At 34.5% G+C, this 21,703-nt stretch overlaps 5 protein-coding genes across 6 annotated transcripts; 4 read left to right on the plus strand and 1 right to left on the minus strand.

Moving 5' to 3' along the window:
• Nucleotides 1-297: 297 nt before the first annotated feature.
• On the plus strand, nucleotides 298-2,093 carry grd-15 (Ground-like domain-containing protein). The gene is made up of 4 exons (NM_001026660.6): nucleotides 298-398; nucleotides 576-680; nucleotides 865-1,006; nucleotides 1,760-2,093. Exons 1-4 carry the CDS (start codon nucleotides 300-302, stop codon nucleotides 2,041-2,043), a joined length of 630 nt encoding a protein of 209 aa, NP_001021831.1. The 5' UTR covers nucleotides 298-299; the 3' UTR covers nucleotides 2,044-2,093.
• On the minus strand, nucleotides 1,982-7,778 carry cyn-15 (peptidylprolyl isomerase). Its single transcript, NM_060977.5, has 5 exons — nucleotides 7,180-7,778; nucleotides 5,773-6,426; nucleotides 4,648-4,797; nucleotides 3,184-3,573; nucleotides 1,982-2,284 (listed from the first exon to the last, which is right to left on the minus strand). Exons 1-5 carry the CDS (start codon nucleotides 7,765-7,767, stop codon nucleotides 2,177-2,179), a joined length of 1,890 nt encoding a protein of 629 aa, NP_493378.1. The 5' UTR covers nucleotides 7,768-7,778; the 3' UTR covers nucleotides 1,982-2,176.
• A 331-nt stretch (nucleotides 7,779-8,109) lies between these two features.
• On the plus strand, nucleotides 8,110-11,536 carry nyn-2 (Zc3h12a-like Ribonuclease NYN domain-containing protein; the record flags this gene model as incomplete). The annotated part of the gene is made up of 4 exons (NM_001383746.2): nucleotides 8,110-8,701; nucleotides 9,687-9,889; nucleotides 9,947-10,372; nucleotides 10,993-11,536. 4 exons carry the CDS (start codon nucleotides 8,110-8,112, stop codon nucleotides 11,239-11,241), a joined length of 1,470 nt encoding a protein of 489 aa, NP_001370075.1. The 3' UTR covers nucleotides 11,242-11,536.
• Nucleotides 11,537-11,878: 342 nt separating this feature from the next.
• On the plus strand, nucleotides 11,879-17,316 carry gpi-1 (Glucose-6-phosphate isomerase; the record flags this gene model as incomplete). Of its 2 annotated transcripts, NM_001026667.7 has the most annotated exons (6): nucleotides 11,879-12,121; nucleotides 12,386-12,506; nucleotides 13,339-13,631; nucleotides 14,234-15,084; nucleotides 16,049-16,320; nucleotides 17,041-17,161. In NM_001026667.7, exons 1-6 carry the CDS (start codon nucleotides 12,019-12,021, stop codon nucleotides 17,159-17,161), a joined length of 1,761 nt encoding a protein of 586 aa, NP_001021838.1. In that variant the 5' UTR covers nucleotides 11,879-12,018. The 2 variants fall into 2 exon arrangements, with proteins under 2 accessions (NP_001021838.1, NP_001370083.1); NM_001383747.2 differs by lacking the exon at nucleotides 11,879-12,121 and having other exon boundaries at nucleotides 17,041-17,316.
• A 112-nt stretch (nucleotides 17,317-17,428) lies between these two features.
• On the plus strand, nucleotides 17,429-21,026 carry ubc-14 (Ubiquitin-conjugating enzyme E2 G2). The gene is made up of 4 exons (NM_001383748.2): nucleotides 17,429-17,483; nucleotides 18,352-18,494; nucleotides 19,483-19,681; nucleotides 20,817-21,026. The coding sequence occupies exons 1-4, from the start codon at nucleotides 17,441-17,443 to the stop codon at nucleotides 20,942-20,944; spliced, it is 513 nt and encodes a 170-aa protein (NP_001370084.1). The 5' UTR covers nucleotides 17,429-17,440; the 3' UTR covers nucleotides 20,945-21,026.
• Nucleotides 21,027-21,703: the final 677 nt, after the last annotated feature.

A 21,703-nucleotide genomic window follows, 5' to 3' on the forward strand; every position in this document is an offset into this window, starting at 1 on the left:
AATTAAAAATTCCTAAATCCAAGTGGCAAGTCACTACAAACTACAATAATAACAGCCTTTTTGACGGAAAAAAAGTGGTTGAGGCTAATACACTATAAACTACAAAAAAAAAGCATAGCCTCAACCGAAAGCATCTTACAAAATTGTTGCAATGGATAATCCCCCACACACAGTCTCACTTTAATCTCTTTCAAATGAAGAAACCTGAAGTTTCCTTTGTTTTCATCGTCGTTTTTGAATAAAATAAGTAAGAACCGCCCGTCTTCAAAAGTTCCAAAAAGTTTCATTTCTTGGCAGAAATGCATGAAGTTACTGTGATTTGTCTACTAGTGTTTCTATATTCCACGTGTCAAATTGCGTTTTCCGTGCCGATTGTTGTGTCGGAATTGAATGGAGAGGTATGTGGCAATTTTGGGAAGTTTGGCAAGAAAAAATTAAGAAAAACAAAATTTCAGAAATTTTTTTAAAAATTCTCAAAAAAAAAAATTTTTTTTCTCAAAAAAAAACAAATTTTTTTTCATAATTTTTTAAAGTTTCGATTTTTTTTCCTGAAAACTAAAACCTTCCTGTTTCAGAAATTTAGCGCTGCCCCCAACAACACTCCAATCACCAAAGTGTACATATTCGGGCGGCCCGTCTACATCCGTGAGCCATTTGTGATCCCGCAACGGGATGAGCAGGTATGTCGCCTGTGGTCACTGTGTCCCGTTTCGGCTTGATCTATGTTGATCTACAAAAAAACGCGGGAGAAGAGACACAGAGTTCTCAACTGATTTCGCATGGTTAAGAAAAAATCCCGCATTTCTTGTAGATCAAACTGTAATGGGACAGCCTGACACCACGTATGCACCTAAAATTTTTCAGATAGACTTTCCAAAGCTTATCGAAGATGCTTCTAGACAACGGAAACATCGCGCTCCTTATGTAGATGAACCGGTTTTGGCGGCAAAACCGAAATATGCAGAACACAAGTATCCGTTGAAACAGTGTTATACAGAGACTAGTGGTAAGTGGACTACAAACTATAAACTATAAACTACAAACTACAAACTAGAATTTCCAACATAAGAAATAAAAGTTTGAGGTTTTTAAAAGTGACTACAAACTACAAACTATAAAATTTTACTAGCCTCAACCAAATACATTAACTAAATATCTAGTTTTCCACGTGGTAGGAATTTCAAATTGAGACTACAAACTACAAACTACAAATTTCGTTTTTTTTTTGGAAAAAAAACTAATGCTCAATAAGTTATTAATAGTTCTCTGTTACGGTGACTACAAACTACGAAATTAACCAAGCCTCAACCAAGATGAAAAACGTTGGTTGAGGCCCAGAAACTAGAAACTACAAAGTACGGTTTTTTGTCGGAAAAATCGAAATTTCGGGTTTTTAGTCAGTTTTGGGATACATACAATCAATTTTTTAGTCTGAAACTTTCGGAAAATTAAAAAAAAATACTGGAAAAATCGTAGTTTGTAGTCTGTGAGCCTCTACCAAGAATAACTCAAACTTTGTAGTTTAGGAAAAAATTCCAATTGTTTTCAATTCTAGATCTTGAAAGACTACAAACTACAAAACTAACCAAGCCTGAACCAAGCTGAAAAACGTTGGTGGAGGCCCCAGAAACTACAAACTACAATTTTTTTTTGTATTCGTTTTTGACACAAAATCTTGTAGCATTATATTTAAAGCTAAAAACTAAAATTTCGAATTTTTAGGTCTTCAAAGACTACAAACTACAAAAAACTATTCCAGGCTTCATGTGTTGCAACCCAAAACTCGAAAAAGTGATGTCAGAAACCGCTCTGAAAATGAAAAGCTCAAAATCTTGCAATCTTCAAAAAATGTCTTCAATGCTTCAAGCGGCCAGTGAAAAAGCATTCGGTACGGATTTCGAAGCAATCGCTGGAACCGGAGATTTCGCGTCGAAAATCCATTTCTATTCGGATTTCGTGTGTAAAATGGAGAGGGAAGGGAGGACAATGCTCGTTTATGCAACACCAAGTCGACATAACTATGCAATGCCTTATCAATTGTAATTTGATATGGGAAATTAAGAAAATGAGAAATAAAATAAAAATTTTACAGTAAAGAAAGAGATTGAATTGAAAAAATTGTTTAAAAAAATAATTTAAGACAGGATTTCAAACAACGGCAAAATAAAGAAATAAATTATTTCAAACTAATTGACATGATCTGAATTGATTCTCTTGGTCGTCCACTTCTTTCGAATGTCGATACTTGATTGATCCGTTGAACAACACTCATTCCAGCTGTTACCTGCAATTTTTTGAGCATTAGGAGGAAATCTGCGTGGATATCTATATTGAAAATGATTTTATGAAGGAAAATGTGCAAAATGATACCTTTTAGTGTGCTTTTCCAAAAAAAAATTCTTTGGTTTTTTTTTTTGGTTTTATACTATGGTTCTATACTGTGCATTAATATAGGTTTTCCAATATTTTAGAGAAAAAAGCTCTAAAGTTTTGGCATATTTATACTTTTCTTTAATAAAAAATTGTACTTTTTCTCATCTACAAATTAAACAAATTTTAATCAAAAAAAATTTTTTTTTTGTTATTTTTTTGAACAAGTTTTTTTTTGATTTTTCGATATTCCGGAAAATGGAAAGTTGTGACTTTTTCGAATTTTTTGTGAAAGTGCATATCGAGTTTAATAAATTGTTTTTTTTTAATTTTTAATGGGATTTTTTTTTCAAAAAATCACTTTTTTCGAAACACAATTTTTACAAAATTAATAATGTTTTGAAAAACTTAAAAATCTGCAAGTTTTCAAAATTTCGTATTTATTTTTTCATTAAAAAACCTATTTTTTTATTATGGAAAATTTAAAAATTCGTATGTAATTTATATATTTTTCTTACAACATTTTTCTTACGATATTTTTCCCAGAAAACATTTTTTCCTCTTCCTTTTCTGTTCAAAAATAGGTTTTTTTTTGGTTTTTTGGTCGAATTAAAAAGAAAGGAAAGCAAAATAGCTTTTAATGAAATTTAGAATAATTTAATTAATTTTTAAAATTTTCATCAATTTGAAATACGGTCTACTGAAAAAAAACTGAAATTTTAGACTTTTTTTTTCAAAAAACACTTTTCTCTTCCTTTTCTTGTTTTTTAACAGCGTTTTCAGGTAACATTTTTAAAATTTCTCTATTTTTACCTCTCCAAAAAGAGTATTCTTTCCATCCAACCAATCAGCCGGGCATACAGTAATAAAAAACTGTGATCCATTCGTATTTCCACCACCAGCATTTGCCATTGAAACTTTGAAAGGTTTATCGTGTCGAAGTCTGGGATGAAATTCATCTTCAAAATCTTCACCCCAAATTGATTCTCCACCAGTTCCTTTTCCAGATGGATCACCAGTTTGAATCATAAATGATTTGATGACTCGATGGAATGTTAGCCCATTATAATATCCACGACGTGAGTGGGTACAGAAGTTTTCAACGGTTTTTGGACATTCATCACCGAAAAGACGAATTGTGATATCACCGAATGATGTATGGATTATTGCTTCTTTATTCAGTACTTTCTCACCTCCTTCCGTCTGTAAAATATTAAATAGTTTTTTTGTATAAATGGATAAAAATTCACGTTTATATATGACTACTATTTTTAAATGAAGTATATAAATATAGTTATTATCGAAAAAACACGATCGCAAATTTTTCTCATAATTAATTTTTGATCTACCTTGTTGACTAGGATCCTCCCACCAAAACGAAAATACAACAGCAACAAGATTAGGGGCGGAGTTAAGTTCCAAAGGTAGATCAAAAAAAGCATATTTTTCGCCGACGCCGACAGCCGAAACGGGGCCGATTTTTCGGCTGTCGGCTGACGCCGACAGCCGACAGCCGCACAGCCCTGTTGACAACTTGCTGGAATTGAATAATTTCCGGCAAACCGGCAAACCGGCAACTTGCTGGAATTAAAAAATTCCGGCAAATTCGCAATTCGCTGGAATTGAAAAAATTCCGGCAAATTCGCAATTCGCTGGAATTGAAAAAATTCCGGCAAATCGGTAACTTGCTGGAATTGGAAAATTCCGGCAAAGCTGCAAACCGGCAATTCGCCGAAAATGAAAAATTCCGGCAAATCGGTGACTTGCTGGAATTGATAAATTCCGACAAATCGGTGACTTGCTGGAATTGATAAATTCCGGCAGACCGCCAAATTGCCGGAATTGAAATTTCCGGCAAATCGGTAAACCGGCAACTTGCTGGAATTGAAGAATTCCGGCAAATCGGCAACTTGCTGAAATTGAAAAATTTCCGGAAAATTGGTAAATTGCTGGAATTGAAAACTTCCGGCAAACCGGCAACTACCTGGAACTGGAAAATTCCGGCAAATCTGCAAACCGGCAATTCGCCGAAAATGAAATATTCCGGCAAATCGGCAAATGCCGCCCACGCCAAATATATATGCTACTTTAAAAAGCATTATACGTTTTATGGCAGGATTACACTACAAACTACATAATTTTTCAATTTTAAAATACACGTGGCAAATACTTTTGTAGTTTGTAGTCACTAAAGCCTCAACCAATTTCAAAACTACATCAGAGGCCTAGAAATTTGTGTAGTTTATAGTGCCTGAGCCTCAACCAACAAAACCATACATCCAACGCTGTCAGTAGATCCTCCTTCTTTGGCCTCTCATTAAACACATCTCTTCCGGAAACTGACGGATTTCCTTCATCGTCTTCAACGTTATACGGCTCAGTGTTCGTGAATAGGTAGAATCGATTTTTACGCAGAGCACAGCAGACCTGAAATTACGGAGAATTTTGTAGTTTGTAGTTTGTAATTTCAGCCTCAACCATGTATTTTGGGGGGCTTAACTTTATTTTTTCAAAGTTTTTTTCCCAAAATTGTGCAAAAAAAAATGATATATTGAGATTGAAACCAAAAATTGAGTGTAGTTTGTAGTCTAAACTGTTTCACAGGCATAAATTCGTTTTTTACTGCAAAAAAATAAATAATTTCTGAAAAATTTTATCGAAATTAGAAAAAACTGCATTTCTTGATATGAAAATCGTTAAAAAATTCATTAAAATCTTGGTTGAGGCTGAGCGACTACAAACTACAAAATTGCTTAGCCTCAACCAAAAAACATAGTTCATTTTGAAGTTGGTAGAGGCTAAATGACTTGTAGTTTGTAGTCTTAGCCTCAACCAAGATTTTTCTTAGCCAAAAAAAATGTCATTTTTCCTATTTTTCGACAATTTTTTCAAAATTCAAAAACATTTTTTCCAGGAAAAATTGAACATTTAACGAATTTTTCAAATGAAAATGTCACAAAATTTGAGTAAAACTTATTTTTTTCAACATTTTCCCAAATTGTTCTAAAGAGAGTTGGGATTTGCAAAAATCAGTGTAAGTGTGTAGGTTGTAGTCTAGTTTTTTTTTGATTTTCAGAAAAAATGTTCTCGAAAATAGGAAAACACTTTTTTAATATGAATTTTCGTTAAAACTTCATTTAAAAAATCTTGGTTGAGGCTAAGCGACTACAAACTACAAAAACTGATAGCCTCAACCAAAAACAGGGTGCATTGTTGGTAGAGGCTAAACGACTTGTAGTTTGTAGTCTTAGCCTCAACCAAGATTTTTCTTTGCCAAAAAATGACATTTTTCCAATTTTCGATAATTATTTTAAAGTTAAAAATACTTTTTTTCAGGAAAAATAGAACTTTAAATGATTTTTCGATGAAAATTAATTTTTTTAAATCGATAGCTCCCCGTACCATCAACGGATCCGGATCGGTTTTCCGGTTAAGCGTCGGATTATCAGCGGCCGCCGTTTCCAGCGTGATCGCAGCACCCTGAAGCTTCTGCCGAATGTCTGGAAGTGCATTACAGAGTGAAACAGCCACAAATCGAATAGCTTCATCCCTTCCAATGGTTCTGGAAACCTCATTTGTCACCAAATTGAACACTTTCACACCAATTGGTGTCGGGTAGAGAAGGAAATTTCCAGATTGATCAAAACAGATTTTCGTGTATTTTAACGAGTTCTTCTTGTCTTTATCCATTTCTTTTTCCGATGCAAGACGCCGACTCCATTCCATATGTTGTAGGCCGTAATTCTTATTTTCTTTCGCTTCGCAATGATATTTCTGTGTTGTTTCATCGATCAGTTGCGCCAATTTTCCGGTTTTTACATTGAAAATTCGAATTTTTCGATCCTCGGCAAACGTGGCTAGCTTCAAGCCGGACGGGTCAAAAGTCGCACATACTGGAATCGTTTTCGCCTTTACAAAATCGTAGAGATCCGTTTCTAGCTTGTATTCCCAGGTGAGTTTCGTCTCGGGAAACTGAAAATCTCCACGTTCCCCGTTCCAGCATTCGATCATTCCCGACTCGTCGATTGACACAATTATGTCCAAACTTTGACTGTACTGAAATATGAGAGAGTTTTGTAGTTTGTAGTGGCTTAATAGGGATCTTTTGAAATTTTTGCAAGAAAAATTGATTAAAAACCATCATTTTCAGAGCTTTTTCGGTCAAAATTGAACGTTTCCACGTGGATTTTGTTTTTGGTTGAGGCTGGGGGAAAGTTGTAGTTTGTAGTGTGAGCCCCAGCTAAGAATTGTATTTTTGTCAGAAATCCACGTGGATTGCGTGAAATTTTGGATTTTTGCCGGTTTTTTTATATAAAAATGTGAAGAATAACACGAAAAATATCATTTCTTTCGAATTTTCCGTTCAAAATTAACAATTTTGAATTTGGTGAGGCTATAACATTGTGTAGTTTGTAGTCTCTGAGCCTCAACCAATTTGATATTCAAAAATCACTTCAAAAATTCAATTTTCTTTGATTTTTACTTGGATTTTCCGTGAAAAAGTGTTTATAAGAAAAAAAAAATCAGAAATTTTGAACATTTTCTCGGTTTTTTCCAGGAAAAATCAATATTTCCACAAGGATTTTGTGTTGGTTGAGGCTGTGGAAAAGTTGTAGTTTGTAGTGTGAGCCTCAACCAAGCGTCATTATCAGAAATCCAAGTTTTTTTTTTGGGATTTTTCAATGTGGAAAATTCAGAAATCACAGAAAAAATAAGTAATTTCGCGACTTTACAGTGAAAATTGGAATGTTTTCAGAATTGGTTGAGGCTGGGGGAATGTTGTAGTTTGTAGTGTGAACCTCAACCAACCTCAATTATCTTGACTGGCGTCGAATGAAGCTTGTCCTTGATACAAATCGGAGCGGCCGTTGCTTTGCCATCGACAACAATGATTTTTCCAGAATCCGCGGCTCCAATAGCCAAATGTGCGATCGGATCGTTGCTTTGATGTACCCAATTCGCAGTTTTCGGCGGGAAATCCAGCTTTATCATGTTAATCATGTCGAAATTCTCGATATCGAACACTTTTACGGATTTATCCGCTTCACAGACGGTCGCTAGCAGTGTACCGTCTATATTTGCACAAATATGTGAGAATTCACTCAAATGACAACGGAAATGCTTGACAAACTCGACTCCTTCGGAATGCTTCTTTTTCCAGAATTTCAGGTGTCCATCGACGCTTGCAGTGATTATAAAATCGGTTTTTGTCGCGATAACGTGAGAAATTGTGTCCCGATGCATAAATGATTTCTCGTATTGGGAAGAAGACGGGATTGAACGCAAAAATTCTGATTCATGCTTGAGTTGTGGCTTTTTTGGGGCATCTGGAGCATTTTCTGGTGGATTTTCGACTCGTTTTTTTTTCGGTGATGGTTCCTTGAAGACTGGCTCCATTTTTCAAAGCTGGAAATTGAAAAAATTTTGATTTAAATTGCTAGAAACTGGAAAATTCGATTCTAAATTTGTGCAATCGCGGAAATTCGAATGGTGTAGATTTACGGTAAACAACGCGCAACGCGGGATAGTGGAGTGTCGTAGTTTTGTTTTTTGTTTTTTCCTGAATTTTTCCTGAATTTTCCCTGAAAACTTATAATTTTACATGATTTTTCCTTTTTAAATTGTTTAAATAAGTGTTGTTTCTAATATTTATTAATTATAAACGATTCTTTAATGCTAAATTGCTCCATTTTTAGCCAATTGAAGCCCATCTTCGTTCAAAAAAAAAAAAAATTACAGATGGACCCGCCACGACCACCAGGCACTCGTCTAGTGCTCAATACAGCTGGACATCTGATCTCCGTCCCCGAATCAATGTTCGATCAGCCGAGCACCTCATTCTGGGGAAATGGACCAACTTCAGTGCCTGTAGATGATGAATGTGATCGGGAAGAACCAGCGACACATCAAGAAAGCTCAGAAAGTGATTCAGATTACAGTGACGGAGAAGAAGCAACTCCTGAGCAATGGAAAGAGCTCGATAAGGAACTGGACAAAGTTGTAGCTTTATTGAAAGAATATGAAGCGGCAAAAGTGACGGAAACTGATCCAGTTAAAAGATATAGAAATCTCTGTCAACTTTCGACCACATTGAAAACTATAAGTGTAAAAGACGGTGGATGGAAGATTCTACATAAAGAGCATACGGAAAAAGAGAAATTGGCTCTTGATAGAGCGAATTTCGACATTTTAAAATTCGTTTATGCTAGACATGAAAAAATTTTGGACGATGGAAAGTCATTTATTACACGTTTTGAGCTGATAGATGCAAAAATTGCGGATTTGATTTCTCGATTTATTCAAATGCACGGCGAGCATTCATTTCGAGCAGGTATAGTTTGTAGTGTGACGGCTTAAAAATCAAATTTTAGAAAAAAAAACCATCCCGAAATCGAGAAAAAGTGAAATTTCCGATAATTTTTGAGCTTTGTGAATGGTTGAGGCTAAAAGATTCTTGTAGTTTGTAGTCTCTTAGCCTCAACCAAAAACGATTAAAAATTTAGATTTTTTTAGTGAGGCTAGAGAATTCCTGTAGTTTGTAGTGTGAGCCTCTACCGAAAAATAGTGAAAATTTAGGATTTTGGTTGAGGCTAAAGGATGTTTGTAGTTTGTAGTCTGAGCCTCAACCAAAAATAGTGAAAATTCAAAATTTTGGTTGAGGCTAAAGGAGTTTTGTAGTTTGTAGCCTCTGAGCCTCTACCAAAAATAGTGAACTTTTTGGTGAGGCTAACTTATTTTTGTAGTTTGTAGCCAAAACTAATTTTTCTCTCAAAAATTCAATGTTTCGCTATTTTTTTCTACGAAAAAATCATTTTTTCAAATTAGAAAATTTAGAATTTTTGGTGAGGCTGAAAAGATGTTTGTAGTTTGTAGTCTAAGACTCAACGAAAAATAATGAAAGATTAGAATTTTGGTTGAGGCTAACAGATTCGTGTAGTTTGTAGTCTCTGAGCCTCTACCAAAAATAGAAAATTTTTTTGGTGAGGCTAGCTGATTGTTGTAGTTTGTAGTCTGAGCCTCAACGAAAAATAATGAAAATTAAGACATTTTGAGTGAGGCTAACTTATTTTTGTAGTTTGTAGTATCCAAAACTATTTTTTTCTCTTAAAAAGTTTAATTTTTTTTTTTTCTCAAAAATTCAAAATTTGGTTTTTTTTTCGAAAAAAATTGCTTTTAAATTAGCAAATGAACCAAAAATCAAATTTATGTAGTGTGTAGTGTGCGCCTCCACCAAAAAGTGCCAATTTAGAATTTTTGGTGAGGCTGAAAAGATGTTTGTAGTTTGTAGCCACCCACAAAACCCTCATTTTTTCAAGGAAGCCTCTCTGTCGCCGTTGGTTTTGACGAATTTCCACCTGAATTAACATGGAGAACCACTCCAACCAATAAGATTATAATGCTTCGGCCAGTCGTCATTGATGGCGTTGCAGTGTTGAATGCCACAATGGACGATGACACGTGGATGCCCTTCATGGAAATCACCAAAAACTGCAGAGACTGGATTTATGAGCCTGAGTTGGTGGGTGTTTGTCACTGGGCTTTTGGGCTGCTTTTCTCTCAAAAATACAATTTCCAGAATCTTCCAGTCAAACCATTAACCGATATAATTCTTCTATTCCTGATTCGAGGTCACAAAACCACTGTATATCTTCCGAAATACTATCAGGAATTTCTGTCAGACTGTGGAGTCTCGAAAGTTGATGATTTGGTGGCTTTCCAGAAATTAATTGATCTGGGCTTTATTAAATTCCTGGAGATCACTAATCCATTCAATTTTAAATGGTTCAATGTAGTAGCAGACTTGGCTGATCGCTGTGGTGCTGTATTTGTGTCATCAGAGGATTATCGCCAGAGAAAAATGAAAATAAATTATTCAAAACCGTCGGGAAGGATCATTACGCCGTGCTTTTTGAATGCAGAAGACCGGTTATTGGTTTTAGATCCAACAATTCGGTATAGAAAGCCTGGAGAGAAGACGTATACGGTTATTTCGTCGGATCGGGTAAGAATGGATCACACACTACAAACTACAAATCGCGCTGAGCCTCACCGAATTATCAATTTTCGGGGATTTTTTTTAATTGAAAAACGCCAAAATGTGGCATTTTTTAAGGAAAAATTGTGAAAATTATTCTCAAATTGCCGAAAATGTATAAAAACACGCTTTCAAACAATTTAAACACTTGAAAAATGGTTTTTAAAACACTTTTATTATTAACTGGAAATTGATAGTTGAGGCTCAGACACTACAAACTACAAATCGCGCCGAGCCTCAACAAATTATGAATTTTTCTGTCAAAATGCAGTTTTCACTGGAAAAGTGCACTAAAACTCGATTTTAGAAATGTGAATTCGAAATTTTAGATAAAATCTGTCAAATTTCATTATATTCGCTCTAAAAAGCGTTTTTTTTTTAAATCAAAATCGTCAAACATTGGAATTTTTGTGAAAAAAATCATGAAAATTCTTTTTAAATTGCCGAAAATTGAATGACAACACGTTTTCGTACGGTTTTTCACAAAAAAAACACTTGAAAAATTATGGCTGAGGCTCAGACACTACAAACTACAAACCGCGCTGAGCCTCACCAAATTATAAATTTCAAGTTGTTTTTTTTCTCAGATCCTCCAATTCGATGAGCCCGACGACGAACGTATCAAGCTCAGCGAGCAACTGTACCTCGACCAACAAATCAAACTAATTTGCTCTTTGTGCCAGCTCTACCCTGTAAAAATGATTAATAAGGTGGCCATCAAGCAGCTTCTGGAGCTCGTCGTCTTCGCCGGAGCCGATTTCGAGATGCCTGGAATGAGCATAGAGGACTATGAAAAGCTGTACGATCGTTATGGACGCGAAGCGTTTTTTAACTAACGATTTTTAAAAATATTTCTTATTTGCCATGTATTTTTCTCAAAATTCTCACCCCAAAACCGGTTTTCCTGTAATATTCGCACTCCCTTTTTTCACTGGTTTCTGTTTCAAAATGTAATATGTTTCTAGCTGTGCCTTGACTTGTAATATTTTATTTGTCAAGTGGATTTTCCATTCAGCTGAATACTTTTTTTCAGGGAAATTTTCATTGCATAACCCCGATTTTCGTGTCGTTTTTAACAGAATATTCCAGTTTTGCAAAAAAATTAATTTGTTTAATGAAAAACAAATTAGTTTTTCACTTTCCACGTGGCCTGTTGGTTGAGGCTGACAAAAATGTGTAGTTTGTAGCCTCAACCAATTTGTCAGCAATGTACAGCGACTTTCACTTTCAAATCATCATCAGGTATTAGGGTAAAAAATCAGAATAAAAAGAAACAACAAGTGTTTTCCCGTGTCGTTTGATCACAGGAAAATGCGCAAAAATATCGATTTTTCTCTCCTTGTTCATTGATGTTTACGATTTGTTTATTATATATTTCGGTTTACTCCCTGAATTATGGCGTGGTTCGGCGCTTATAGTTAGAGAACACGCCATTCAAATTTTCGATTGGAAATTTTAATCATTTTGAACGAAATTTCGTGTGTATAATTTAAAGAAGAGTTACTTGAAATTCTAGACTTGTAAAGTTTTGCATTTTTGCGCGTGCACCTTTAAAGAGCTACCGTAGTTTTACAGTTTTAACCGGGAATATTTGATTTTTCCCAAATGTTTCGATGATTTTCGAGCTTTTTCGCTTCATTTTTCGCAAAAAAAAAATGCTCGGCTACCTTTCTGACCTAATTGGCACGCTTTTCATCGGAGATTCCACCGAAAAAGGTATGATTTAATGTTTTAAACTGGAAAACTGCTTTTAAATAAGCTTTTTAATGCAAATCTCTGCGAAAAAGTTCCCGAAAATTGGTTATAACCACACGTTCCTCAACTTCTCTGCTCCTCTCTCATCCCCCCGTCGAAGCAAAAAAAAATCAATAATTGCGTCAGAGTGTGTGCGTGTTGTTGTTTTTTTTGCATTCTGCACGTATTCAACAAAGCTCTGCAGCAATTTTTCCGTGATTTTCCCTCAAATTTTTCGTTTTTCAGCCATGTCTCTGTCTCAAGACGCCACATTTGTTGAGCTGAAACGCCACGTGGAGGCCAACGAGAAGGATGCTCAACTTTTGGAGCTTTTCGAGAAGGATCCAGCTAGATTCGAGAAATTTACGTGAGTTTCCGCAACTAAAAATGTGAAAAAATGCCTGATTTTTGCTAAAATCCACGTGGTTGAGGCTCACACTACAAACTACAATAAATTCTGAGCCTCACTAAACTTGAAAATTCACAGGAATCAACTTAAAAAAGTAGATTTTCGCTGCAACCCACGTGGATAATTTGACCAATCAGGCTGATACTACAAACTACAAGAAATTCTGAGCCTCAACTATTATAGAAATTCACGAAAAAGTTGATTTTTACTGCAATCCACGTGATTTTCGGTGCGATAATGGTGGTTGAGGCGCAGGCTACAAACTACAATTTGCTCTGAGCCTCACCAAATCTGGAAATACCTGAATTTTTCTGCAAATACGTGGATTTTCTTTTGGACAAGTTGGTTGATCTTATCCTGAGCCTTATCCATCCTTGAAATACGCTGAATTTCACGAAAAAAGTGTATTTTTACTGCAATCCACGTGTTTTTTGGTGCGGCAAAGTTGGTTGAGGCGCAGGCTACAAACTACAATTTGCTCTGAGCCTCACCAAATCTGGAAATACCTGAATTTTTCTGAAAATTCGTGGATTTCCGGTTGAACAGGTTGGTTGAGCTTATCTTGAGCCTCATATATTCTAGAATTTACAGAAATTCACGAAAAAAGTTGATTTTTGAGTGATAAAATTGGTTGAGGCTCAGAGGCTACAAACTACAATTTGATCTGAGCCTCACCAAATCTGGAAATACTCAAAATCCACGTAGAACGCTGTTTTTTGCTGCAATCTAGCCAAATTTTCCCAAAAAAAAGCCAGAAATATACCCAAATAATTTGGAATTTTTATTTCAGCCGCCTCTTCGCAACTCCAGATGGCGATTTCCTGTTTGATTTCTCAAAGAATCGTATCACTGACGAGTCATTCCAACTTCTGATGCGTCTCGCCAAGTCACGTGGTGTCGAGGAGTCCCGTAATGCCATGTTCTCCGCCGAAAAGATCAATTTCACCGAAAATCGTGCGGTTCTCCACGTGGCACTCCGTAATCGTGCCAATCGGCCAATCTTGGTCGACGGAAAGGACGTCATGCCTGATGTTAATCGAGTTTTGGCTCATATGAAAGAGTTTTGCAATGAGATTATTTCGGGTTAGTTTTTGTAAAGATGACACGTGGATTTCTAAACATTTTGCCACGCTTTTAAAATTATAATTCCATGAATTTGGCTAAATTTCGCTTATTTTTCGAAATTCTCAGCGATTTGAAGCCCGAAACTCCAAAAAATCACAAAAAACAACACCGAGTTTGTTGGTAGAGGCTCAGTTTTTTGGTAGTTTGTAGTCTCTGAGCCTCAACCAAAAATAGTAAAAATTTAGAATTTTGAGTGAGGCTAATAGATTTTTGTAGTTTGTAGTGTGAGCCTCAACCAAAAATAGTAAAAATTTAGAATTTTGAGTGAGGCTAATAGATTTTTGTAGTTTGTAGTGTGAGCCTCAACCAAAATATTTAAAATTTTGAATTTTGAGTGAGGCTGAAAGGATTTTTGTAGTTTGTAGTGTCTGAGCCTCAACCAAAATAGTGAAAATTCAGAATTTTGAGAAAATCCAACGTTATTTTTTTTGAAAAATTGAAATTTTTGTTATTTTTGTCTGAAAAACTCTAATTTTTTCTAATTAGTCTTCTAAAAAATCACTTCTTTCGTGGCAAAATTATGTAGTTTGTAGTGTAAACCTCATCCAATCATATTTCAGGCTCATGGACTGGTTACACCGGAAAAAAAATCACCGACGTTGTGAACATCGGAATCGGAGGATCAGATCTAGGACCACTCATGGTCACCGAATCGCTGAAAAACTACCAAATCGGACCGAATGTGCACTTCGTGTCGAACGTCGACGGAACCCACGTGGCAGAGGTCACAAAGAAGCTCAACGCCGAAACAACACTGTTCATCATTGCATCAAAGACATTCACAACTCAAGAAACAATCACTAATGCTGAAACAGCGAAAGAATGGTTTTTGGCAAAAGCCGGAGATGCTGGAGCAGTTGCTAAGCACTTTGTCGCACTTTCAACGAATGTTACGAAAGCTGTTGAATTCGGAATTGATGAGAAGAATATGTTTGAGTTCTGGGATTGGGTTGGTGGGCGATATTCCCTTTGGTCAGCTATTGGACTATCAATTGCTGTTCATATTGGATTCGATAACTATGAGAAGCTTCTCGATGGTGCATTTTCTGTTGATGAGCATTTTGTGAATACTCCATTGGAAAAGAATATTCCAGTTATTCTTGCAATGATTGGTGTACTCTATAATAATATCTATGGTGCTGAGACTCATGCTCTTCTTCCTTATGATCAATATATGCATCGATTCGCCGCATATTTCCAACAGGGAGATATGGAGAGTAACGGGAAATTTGTGACACGTCACGGACAACGTGTCGACTATTCGACTGGACCAATTGTTTGGGGAGAACCTGGAACTAATGGACAACACGCATTTTATCAGTTGATTCATCAGGGTACTCGACTGATTCCAGCGGATTTTATTGCTCCGGTTAAGACGTTGAATCCGATTCGTGGGGGATTGCATCATCAGGTAGATTTCAGTGAGGCTGAGAGGCTACAAACTACAAAAAACTACTGGTCCTACGTGGATTCTCCAAGGACGAACAGTTTTAGGTTTTGTAGAGAACTAATCGAAAAAAAAACAAAAAATTTCGATTTTATTTTTTGAAATAAAAAAAAAAAAACCCCGGATTTTGAGTGAGGCTGAGGGGCTACAAACTACAAATAAACCAATTTTGTGGGAAAACCCGATTTTTTTAAAACAAAATATCGGAAAATCGGATAAAACATTTTTTTTATTTCCGATTTTCCGAAAAAAAATGCCACGTGGATACCCGCATTTTGAGTGAGAGACTACAAACTACAAAAATGACGGATTTTTGGTGCTTTTTATGCCACGTGATGGGAAATTTTTCGTTTTTTAAAAGAAATGTTTTTAAAAAAACGAGAATTCTAATTTTTTTTGAAAATAATGGAAAAATAAGAATTTTAGATTTTTTTGAAAAACGAATTTTTTTTTTGAAAATTCAAATTTTAATATACTTTTTCAGAAGTAAGCGAAAAAACGAATATGTTAGATTTTTTCAAAATTTTTTAACGAAAAATGTTCATTTTTATGTGAAAAAAACCTCTCTTGAAAGATTGGAACTTTTCTGAAAAGGAAAAACTCAAATTTTTTTGAACCATTTTAGAGAAGTACCAAAATTGTGAATTTTTGCCATAAATTACCCATTTTTGCCACTTTCTAATGTTTTTTGACGGGTTATACCTAGTTTCTCTGAATTCTGCATATATGAATTACCCGTTTTCAATGAATTTAGACAACTTTTTATTTTTGCCCATTTTGATTTTTCAGCCAAAAAATAATTTTTGCTGAAAACGTTCAATTGTTGAGAATTCGGAAAAAGGAGAGATTTTTTTGGTTCCCAATAAAAATAGAAAAAGTAATTTCCGGTTTTTTTTGTAGTTTGTAGTCTAATGAATTAAATTTACAGATTCTTCTCGCCAACTTCCTCGCTCAAACCGAGGCACTAATGAAAGGAAAGACTGCCGCCGTGGCAGAAGCCGAGCTGAAATCATCTGGAATGAGCCCTGAATCGATTGCAAAGATTCTTCCACATAAAGTGTTCGAAGGAAATAAACCGACAACTTCTATTGTACTTCCAGTTGTCACACCATTCACATTGGGAGCATTGATCGCTTTTTATGAGCACAAGATCTTTGTTCAGGGAATTATTTGGGATATTTGCAGTTATGATCAATGGGGGTACGTGTGTGTTGCATATGCACACTACAAACTACAAAAATCGATGTTTCCACGTGGTGTCAGGCTGTCCTATTACGGTTTGATCTACAAAAAATTCGGGAAAAAACCATGCAAAATCAGTTGAGGACTATGCGTCTCTTCTCCCGCATTTTCTGTAGATCTACCGAAGATCAAACCGAAATGAGACACTCTGACAACACACGTGTGTATCCAAATTGAAATCCACGTGAATTTTCTGATTCGTTGAGGCTCAGAGAATTGTTGTAGTTTGTAGTCAGGCCCGAAGTCGGAAAAAAGTTTGGATTACTATTCCAGAATTAGATATTTACGGAATGTAGTTGAAAATTTTAATATTCACATGGCATTTTGGCTTTTAAAGACTGTTTCAAAATTGGTTGAGGCTAACAATAATTGTAGTTTGTAGTGTGACAGCCTCAACCAATTTTCGAAATTCAAAAAAGACATTAGTTATAGGGTTTCTACAATCCACGTGGTGTACTGTTTCCGGTTTTTGAAAATTAATTGAATTAAAAAATGTAGTTTATAGTCTGAAATTAAGCCGGTATTTCGAAAAACCCTGTTATCCACGTGGCATTTTAGATTTTATCGTAATTTCTTGATTTTAAATATTTTTGGTGAGGCTAACAAAAATTGTAGTTTGTAGTGTGACTGACAGCCTCAACCAATTTTATTATCGATCTATTATCAATTTTCTTACAGAGTTGAGCTCGGAAAGCAATTGGCAAAGGTTATTCAACCGGAATTGGCATCAGCGGATACAGTAACCTCACATGATGCCTCAACCAATGGACTCATCGCGTTCATTAAGAATAACGCATAATTTATATGGAAATCCCCAAAAAAAGGAGATTTTGCTAGTCATTTTGCACCGCCTGTAGCCACTTTTTTAGTTGAAATTTGGTCAGTATTCCCCACCCAGTTCCTCCCACGCACCCGTTTTAACTCATGTACTATATAAAATAGATTGCATTTTTCTTCAAATATTTAATTTTTAAAATTTTTTTCTGGATTTTTGAGGTTAAAACACCCTAATTATTTTCATTTCCTCAAGTTTTTACTCAAAAATTCAACATTTGCAATTTTCCAGCTTCTCTCGATAATGGCTGGTTACGCTTTGAAGCGGTTGATGACAGAGTATAAAGGTAATTATTGATGGTTGAGGCTCAGCGACTACAAACTACACATTTCCTAGCCTCACCCATTTTTTTCGTAATAAAAACGATATTTTGTGGTTTTACACTAAAAATTTTAGTTTAAAAAAATAAAAAGAAATTTGAATTTTTAATATTTTTCCCTGAAGAGTTAAATTTTTGACTGATTTTTCAGAATTTCACAGAATTAAATCTTATTTCCAGCCTAATTTTATAAAAAATTCTCAAAATTGGCAGGAATGGAATTGGTTGAGGCTCGGAGACTACAAACTACAAAATTCGCTGGGACTCAACCAATTTTTTTGGCAATAAAAATCAATAAAGCTAATGCCACGTGGATATTTAAAATGTGATGATTTTAGCTGATCCACAAAATGGTTGGAGCTGATTTTTTTTTTAATTTGCGTTTCTTTTTTTAAAATAGTTTCGAACTTAACAACCCCGCGATTTTGAATTAAAAATCCAAATTTTTTGTAGTTTGTAGTCTATGAGCCTCAACCAATTCATTTTCTATTTTGCAGAACTTTTATAATAATAATTTATTACGCTCTCTGGGAGACGTGAAACATAACTTTTGCAGATTTTTTCTATAAAAAAATGCTCGAAATTGGCAGAAATGGAATTGGTTGAGGCTCAGAGACTACAAACTACAAAATTCACTGAGCCTCAACCAATTTTTTTGGCAAAAAATAATAATAAAGCACTGCCTCGTGGATATTTAAAATTTGAAAAAAAAAACTGAGACACAACACACAAATTTTTTTGAACTTAAAAACCCCGCTGTTTCGATAAAAGACCAATTTTTTGTAGTTTGTAGTGTGTGTGTGAGCCTCAACCAATTTATTGTCTATTTTTGCAGAACTGACAACCCGTCCACCAGAGGGAATAATCGCCGCTCCAATCGATGAGGACAACTTTTTCGAATGGGAATGTCTCATTACGGGACCCGAAGAGACGTGCTTTGCGAATGGCGTATTTCCGGCGAGAATCACTTTTCCGCAGGTCCGACTACAAACTACACTTCCCCCGTTCAGCCTCACTCAACCAAAAATTTTAATTTTCTGGAGAAATAGTAAAAGCTGAAAATATTGATTTTCCAATGTAGATTTTTGAAAAATTTTCAAAAAACTTGCAAAATTAACAGGATTTTTTATAGTTTTAGTGAAAAAAAAAAGACTACAAACTACATAATTTTGGGCCCAAAAACTGAAAATCTCAAATTTCACCTTTTTCATGTGGATTTTCGGATGAAAAACTGGAAATGTTCCTTTTTTTTCAACTTTCCAAAAAAAGTGTAATATTTTGTGAAACCTTTTTTAAAAATTTTTTTACTAGTTAAAAAGTGGCTATTTTAAAGGTGGTGTAGTAGAATTTTTTTTTATTGCTTTATTAGACTCAAAATTGTCTGAAAACACCGAATTTCGTAATGAAACTGCTTGAAAACTTTTCAGAAAAAAATTATGGCGGCTCAAAAAATGGCCTAAAATTAGTTAAAATTCGAAATTCGACCGACTTGTCAAGCGGCTGGAAACTATTCTTTTTGAAATCACCATCAAATTTTAAGTCTACACGTTGATCATCTTGCGTTTTAAACTTCATTTAGGTATTTAAAAATCGATGGACGGCGAGCTTTTTAATTTTTTTGAGTCAAAACTCGCCGTCCATCGACTTTTAAATACCTAAATGAAGTTTAAAACGAAAAATAATCAATTTGTAGACTTAAAATTTGATGGTGATTTCGAAAAAAAATAGTTTCCAGCCGCTTGACAAGTCGGTCAAATTTCCGATTTTAACTAATTTTAGGCCATTTTTTGAGCCGTCATAACTTTTTTCTGAAGAGTTTTCAAGAAGTTTCATTACGAAATTCGGTGTTTTCAGACAATTTTGAGTCTAATAAAGCAATAAAAAAATGCGACTGCACCCCCTTTAAAAAGGTAAAAAAATGCGGCGACTACAAACTACAAACTACAAATCAATCATAATTTTCCAGGATTATCCGCTATCTCCACCGAAAATGCGCTTCACATGCGGTATATTCCATCCGAATATCTACGCAGACGGACGTGTTTGTATTTCGATTCTTCATGCACCGGGAGACGATCCGACTGGTTATGAATTGTCGAATGAACGATGGAGTCCTGTTCAATCGATTGAGAAGATTTTGCTCAGTGTTGTCAGCATGTTGGCTGGTGAGGAAAAATTCAAAAAATTGGAAAAATTTCTGATTTTTAAAAAACTCTTTTAAACGAGGACTAACGGCTCGAACGATTTTGAACGTATCGACTCAAAATGAGCTCAAATAAACGAATTTCGTAATGAAACTGATCAAAAATTTTTAAAATTTTTTATGGCGGTTCAAAATTTTGATAAAATTGCACTGATTTTAGCTAAAATCACGAATTTTTCTCTTTTTTTCGTGTCACATCCATCTGAAGTTTGCTTTTTTTGGAATTATCGTACTTTATTACATATATTGGTATTTTATCTCATTTAATTCCGTCGATTAAAGTACATTTAAAGCCGATAGGTAACCAATTTCGATGATTTTTGGTTACCTATCGGCTTTAAATGTACTTTAATCGATGAAATTAAATGAGATAAACTACCAATATATGTAATAAAAGACGAAAATTCCAAAAAAGTCAACTTCGGATGGATGTAACACGGAAAAATGGGAAAAATTCGTGATTTTAACTAAAATCAGTGTAATTTTATCAAAATTTTGAACCGCCATAAAAAATTATTGAAAAAATTTTGAGCAGTTTCGTTACGGAATTCGTTTATTTGAGCTCATTTTTTGGGTCTATACGTTCAAAATCGTCCGAACCGTTTGTCCTCCTTTAAGAAAACGAAAAAGTTTCGTTTTTCGCTTCAAAACAAAAAAAAATAGAACTGAAATTGACTTTTTTTCAAATTTTCTGAATTTCGGAAAACGATAAATTTTCAAATTTTCAAAACTCGATAAACGTAATTTTTAATTTTTAGATTTTTTCAGAGAAAATCAATTTTTTAAAATTTTTCTGAAATTTTAAAATCTAAAGTTTTTAGATTTTGGTGAAAATTGAATATTTTGCTATTTCAAAATTCGAAAAATGCCCGACTTTAGTGAAAAATTCAGAATTTTTTAATTTTCCTAAATTCGACAAACGAAATATTGTGATTTTTCCATTTTTTTCAGAAACAATCGGAAATTCTTTCTGATTTCTCTAAAATCGAATACCAAAACTTTTTGGTTTTGTTGAAAAATATAAAAAAATTCGAAGTTTCTGAGATTCCGAAAAAAACTCGTTTTTACCACAACATATTGATTTTTTCCTTTTTCAGAACCAAACGACGAATCGCCGGCGAACGTGAGCGCGGCAAAGATGTGGCGTGAGGATCGTGCACAATTCGAGAAGATTGCCGATTCATTGGTCAGAAAGACGTTGTGTCTTCCCGCTTCGGAAGTCTAATTGTATAAATATTGCATAACTTATTGATTTTTCTTACATCTTTTATGTTATATACAATACAAATAAATTAATTCTTAAGCTCATTGAGTGCCTTATTGAACATATGAACTTATACTTATAACTTATATGAAGAAAAAACCTCACAATTTTGAAACTGCTCTAAAATGGTTCATTTTGAAGTTAGAGGACTCTAAATTGATCTATAAACACTAAAAAATTGCCCTTCTTAGAATATAGACATTTCAAACATTTTTAGAAAAATTAATTTATTGCCCAAAATAAAAAAAGTACAGTCATTAGATGGCTGAAAAATAAAAAGTTGTCTAAATTCATTGAAAATGAGTAATTCATATATGGAGAATTCAGAAAAACTAGGTATATCCCATCAAAAACTATTGAAAAGTGGCAAAAATAGCAAAAAAGTGGCAAAAAATCACAATTTTGAAACTTCTCTAAAATGGTTATTTTTGAAGTTAGAGGACTCAAAATTGATCTCTAAACCTTAAAAAATTGCCCTTTTTCAAATATTGATAGTTTTGTACGTTTTCAGATAAATTATTTTTTTGCCTAAATTAAAAAAAAAAAGACAGTCATTAGATGGCTGAAAAATAAAAATGGGCAAAAATAAAAAGTTGTCTAAATTTGTTGAAAACGGGTAATTCATATATGCAGAATTCAGAAAAACTAGGTATATCCCATCAAAAACTATTAAAGTGGCAAAAAAGTGACAAAAAACTCACAATTTTGAAACTGCTCTAA

Source organism: Caenorhabditis elegans, chromosome I, assembly GCF_000002985.6.
Source record: "Caenorhabditis elegans chromosome I".
NCBI classification, from domain to species: domain Eukaryota; kingdom Metazoa; phylum Nematoda; class Chromadorea; order Rhabditida; family Rhabditidae; genus Caenorhabditis; species Caenorhabditis elegans.